The 4,758-nt window shown below is 36.4% G+C and overlaps 2 protein-coding genes across 2 annotated transcripts; one reads left to right on the top strand and one right to left on the bottom strand.

Moving 5' to 3' along the window:
- Nucleotides 1-751: 751 nt before the first annotated feature.
- Nucleotides 752-1,438, bottom strand: Gasu_64230 (uncharacterized protein). The gene is made up of 3 exons (XM_005702382.1): nt 1,122-1,438; nt 1,052-1,075; nt 752-993 (listed from the first exon to the last, which is right to left on the bottom strand). Exons 1-3 carry the CDS (start codon nt 1,307-1,309, stop codon nt 939-941), a joined length of 267 nt encoding a protein of 88 aa, XP_005702439.1. The 5' UTR covers nt 1,310-1,438; the 3' UTR covers nt 752-938.
- Nucleotides 1,439-1,478: 40 nt separating this feature from the next.
- On the top strand, nt 1,479-4,103 carry Gasu_64220 (archaeal ATPase). The gene is made up of 2 exons (XM_005702381.1): nt 1,479-3,270; nt 3,348-4,103. The coding sequence occupies exons 1-2, from the start codon at nt 1,496-1,498 to the stop codon at nt 3,997-3,999; spliced, it is 2,427 nt and encodes an 808-aa protein (XP_005702438.1). The 5' UTR covers nt 1,479-1,495; the 3' UTR covers nt 4,000-4,103.
- Nucleotides 4,104-4,758: the final 655 nt, after the last annotated feature.

Genomic DNA, 4,758 nt, shown 5'->3' with positions numbered 1-4,758 from the left:
TCGGCAATCTTACCTAATTATACAGTATTGAAAAGAATGAGACTTTCTGCCGATTTGAACAACGCTATGTGTACGATTGCAATCTTGCTTTAGCAATGTCATCTTTTTTGCAAGAGTTTGCTAAATGGGAATGTTTTAAAATCATCTATAAAAAGAATTGTAAAAGGATTGCTCAGATGTTTCTGCTATGACGAGAAACACTGAAATGTAAACTCCTTTCTGTTATAATAGCTTTTTTTGGGCATAGAGACTTTACTGATTTTTGGTACTCTTATAAACCGAAAGTTTGTACACTTTTTAAACTTTTTGTTATTTGTCCATTTTTTGGAAATGTCTCTTTAACAGCTAAAATACTCCTATAGTCAGCATCACCTTGCTTTTTCAGTAAAAACTTTTATCATTTATGTAAAACGATACAACAAAACGACTGGGTAAGATGACTATTGAAATTTTTCTTTTGGTAGAATTCGTGATAAATGAATTAACGATCATCCATAAGGGAATAGATATGAGACATTGAGACAAACTATATAAATACCTATCTACAAGGTGTATCAAAACAACAAAGTCTAGGAAGATCAATCATAGCAAGGAGCAATCTATCTCTGGTCAGAATCTTCTTTAAACGCTCCGTCAACTTATTAACGAGCGTCCTAATTATCTAATAATATGACCCTGTTAAAGGTGCCAATCTATGAAGACAACTATGACAGATGGGCAGAAGTAGTCACTGGATTTCTTCTGCATGCTATTCTGAGAAATGTCTTTTATGTTCCAAATCTGATCACAAACCTACAATTCGTCTCTTTAAAAAGAGTATCTTCCTAAATGAAAACGGACATAACTAAAGAGCCAAAAATAAAAGGAATAGGATTCGACTAAGAATCTAGTCAAGGTTCCTACAAACTATCTTGAAAATGTGAACCCAAGGGCTGATATCAACAAGAGCCTAAAGGACCAAGATTCTGACTGCAGATATGCACGAAAAATATTCTAAAACGACACTCAATAAAAATCTGCTGATTTACGAGAGAGATGAAAGGTTCACGACCTTGAGTTATTTGGAATCCATTGCCTTGGTTATCTCCTCGAAAAACAAACAGCGAATTTCCACGGAATACCAGAGTTTAAACAACGATATTTCTTGAATGGAGTATATAAAAGTAACAGAGGTATTCAATATTGGACAATCCAAAAAGACAAGCCAAGTGGAGCTCAACGTCTCAAAGGAAAAGGTGGGACTGTTACAATAGAAACAATTCAAAGCTTGAAATATGTTCAAAGAGAGGTTTAGATTCCGAAATTTCATTTTTACAACTTTAAACCCTCGATAGGTTTGAAGTGGCTAAAGTGTCATAAACCAACTTAACGATATCCAAAGTAACTGTATAGCCGGCCTGGAAACTCTTGAAAAACATTATCAATTTGTCCAATTTACAATTTGTGTTTAGGTCATTCGTTGTTGAAAGGTTCGAGGTGTATCAGTCTTTGAATAATGCAAACAATATACCACTTAAAAGAACCACAAATGGACAGGGAAGAGGACGTCAGGACAATTATACAGACGTTTCTTTTTCAGTTCTCGGAGAAGGCGTACGGTGGGCCTTCGTTCAATCGCCCGGCTTGCTGTTTTGCGCCGCATATTTATGGAGCCGGCAAAACATTTGTAGGCCAAAACTTTTTGGCCTATTTGAATATTTTTGCAGAGCGTGAGTGTTCCAATGCACAGACTTTTCAACAACTACACAGTTCAAACGATAACCCCCAACCGAGTGAGTTGAAAGTGCCTTGGAAACACTTTGCGGAACAAACTTTGTCAGTTATCTTAGAACTAAGAGAGAGCTTTTCTGATGCTCCTTTTCCAAGGTTTCTAGAGGCTTTGTTATATAATATAATTTTGAACGCTTATCGACAAAATGGAAGAAGAAAAGATGCCGCACACGTTGCTTCAACGATAATCAGGGAACTCAACTTGGACGATGCCATAGATTATCTTCTCGAACAATTTCAGAAACAATATTTATTTTTGATGATCGACGAACTTAGCCATCTGAGTTACCTCACTAAATACTATAGTGAACTCGGCGAGGAACAGTTCATCGAGTCTGACCCAAAATATGTACCTTTTCGGAACTTCTTCCGCATTTTACGTGATTTGTTGATTACAGGGAAGGTAATTGTCTATTTGGCAGGTCGAACTGCTGAAATCTCGGCCCCCTTGTCTGATACTCGCTCCAGTAGAGTGAGTCTTCGTATGTTGCGGTTGAATCCCTTTAACCTCCGTGATATTAACGAATATATTGAGCTGGCAACTTATGATGGAAAGTCCTTGAAGGACTGGTTATTACCCTCAGATGGTATACGACATCGATTCTTAGAATTGTTGAAAAAGAAGACAGGGGGTATCCCGTTGATTTTAAAGAATACTTTACTTGCCCTAGTACGGAAAGTTGCAAACTTATCGCAACCTGCTATCAACAACGACAATATGGAACTTTTGTTAGATGGTGTCTTCCGGTCTTTACTACTACATTCGTTAACGTTTATTATTCCAGAGATACTAGATTCCGCAACCCTTCTTCGATATGAATTTGTCTTTTTGAATTATCAACTCGGAACAGTTTTCCCAATCGGATTTGCAATTACTCTATGTGGAACGAGAACTTATTTGATGGACTTGGTTGCAACTTTTGGGTTTTATTCTGAAATTTGTGAAACTGACGGGATTGATTTGGGCACTAAATTCAAGATTGGTTGTTGTGAATTTATATTGCGAGCTCATAGCAACTATAAATTTTTCCGTGAGGCTACTGAACTTTTTCCTTTATCTCCGTTTAGTTATATTCCCGACACTTCAACAGCAAAAGGAGTCTTCTTTGAATTTGTATTTATGAAGATCTTTCGTTTTCGCTTATTAACTTTTCTTCATTCTAGTTCCTCGCCTATTGTACATTCTGCTATTCCAGGAATTTTCCAGGGTTCTTTTATTGAACAGGACAATGTTTCTTATTCTATGGAATCAACAAAATCTAATGATATACCCATCTTGAGAGAGATGTCTCTGATTCATTTTCTGACCATTATGGAAAATTTTTACAACGTTGTGGTATTTTTGTTCCAAAAGATGGCAATTCGAGTGGTCCTGATGCATATGTTGTATTCCATAATGGACAAACACGTTATGTTGTTGGATTTTCATTTAAATTTTATCACAAAACTGGATTTTCGAAAACAAATATTGAGAAGGAAGCAGAACAATTTTTCCAAGAAGTTATTTCCGTTTTGAATGACGGATCTCCTTCATCTGTTCAACTTTGTTTTCAGTTTGTGGTGGTAGTTTGTACTAGATATGATCGATCTGTAGGTTTCTCTGTTGAAGAACATAATATTGTTGAAGATGCAAGTTATTTGGTTACTGAACATTCTGCAGGGTCAACTTTGAATGAAAGTAGTCGATCATGCCTGCAGTTGGTAATTGTTTCCCAAAGGAACCTTGAACGATTTTTTGGAATAGAAAATTTCGATATTTTGAGGAAAATTGGGAAAGCAAGCCGAGAAGAGTTCAGAAAAGACTTTTCAGTATGGTGTAAAACTGTCTTTGAGTCGATGTCCGATGAATATGTTTCGCCTTTGGAAGCTAAGCCATTCAATGTTACTTTAAGAGTAGCTCGAAATATAAGACCGAGAACAAATGAGGAGAATAGGATGCAAATGGAAGGTTTTCAAACTGCTATGCAAGTGGAAGAAGGAAATACACGAAGCGAACAAAGGGTTGCAGCATCCAGTTCTTTGTCTTCGTCATTTGATTGGAATACTTTCCTAAGAGACCGTTGTGGTCTTTCTGAAGAAGATGTTGCCTATTGTTTGCCCAGGTTGTCCTTCATAGGAATGATAGATTTGAGTGGCGTGACAACAGAGTTTCTTTTGAAGTGCGGTATCGATAGTCCTTCACTAAGATTGCGAATTATGTTAGGAATACGACAGTTTTTAGCAAAGTAGCTTTTATGGACTAGTTTGTGGTATGCCCATGATTTCCCTGTAGAAGATGATGGAAGCCTTGTAGAAGTCGTAGTCCTAATAAAGACATGTAATTTTTGTTTTTATCTCACTGCAAAGTCATTACGAGGTTAGTAACTTGAGATATCTTGCCAATATGCTGAGGAAGCAAAAAGCTTCTGTTTAGTTGTTCTTTATTCAGATTCATCTACAAAAGTGTTGGCAATCTATTTAGATGAACTTGCACTTCTTTTACCGTTTGCAAATGTTAGTTACGCTTCCGTAGATATGGATTTCAATTTCCTTATCGCGTTTTGGCAGGATTGTTATTGAAAAATGTTCTTGACATAACTGACGAGGATGAAAGCATATAATGTCATCAAGATAAGTATATTCATTTTTTAGAGATCACAAGGCCAAACAAAGTTCACTGAAAGAGTTCAAATGTTCTGATACGCAGTAGGCTGAATTTGCATCTGTTGAAACACGAACCAGCACGCTGTTCATTGCCACACTTGAACTTCAAGTGAACTCGACTTTGAGGTAACTTCTTTAAGGAAGATGTTCTGAAATAACACTAAATATGAATAACTTGACCCAAAGTATTATAGCTCACAAAAGAGCTTAAGGTTCCCTCTTTGTTATTTTAAACTTATTTTTCAATACTACTTATCCTTAGATAATGAAGAATCTGTTTCAAGCCATCTAAAAGCAACAATTCCCAACTTTTCATACTTAAGAAGACGATGGTTGAGTAACGAA

This window comes from Galdieria sulphuraria (genome assembly GCF_000341285.1).
Source record: "Galdieria sulphuraria unplaced genomic scaffold scaf_234, whole genome shotgun sequence".
Classification (NCBI taxonomy): Eukaryota; Rhodophyta; class Bangiophyceae; order Galdieriales; family Galdieriaceae; genus Galdieria; species Galdieria sulphuraria.
Note: the sequence above shows the minus strand (reverse complement) of the source record. Positions and strands in the feature narration are given on the sequence as shown.

What these genes read in the sequence shown, in the direction of transcription:
- Gasu_64230 (XM_005702382.1), bottom strand. Translation starts at nt 1,309, where the DNA reads ATGAAATTTCGGAATCTAAACCTCTCTTTGAACATATTTCAAGCTTTG. An exon ending in ATATCGTTGTTTAAACTCTG is followed by an intron (nt 1,076 to 1,121) that starts GTATTCCGTGGA and finishes GAGATAACCAAG; the next exon opens with GCAATGGATTCCAAATAACT. An exon ending in TGGATTCCAAATAACTCAAG is followed by an intron (nt 994 to 1,051) that starts GTCGTGAACCTT and finishes GTGTCGTTTTAG; the next exon opens with AATATTTTTCGTGCATATCT.
- Gasu_64220 (XM_005702381.1), top strand. Translation starts at nt 1,496, where the DNA reads ATGCAAACAATATACCACTTAAAAGAACCACAAATGGACAGGGAAGAG. An exon ending in CAGAACAATTTTTCCAAGAA is followed by an intron (nt 3,271 to 3,347) that starts GTTATTTCCGTT and finishes AGTTTGTACTAG; the next exon opens with ATATGATCGATCTGTAGGTT.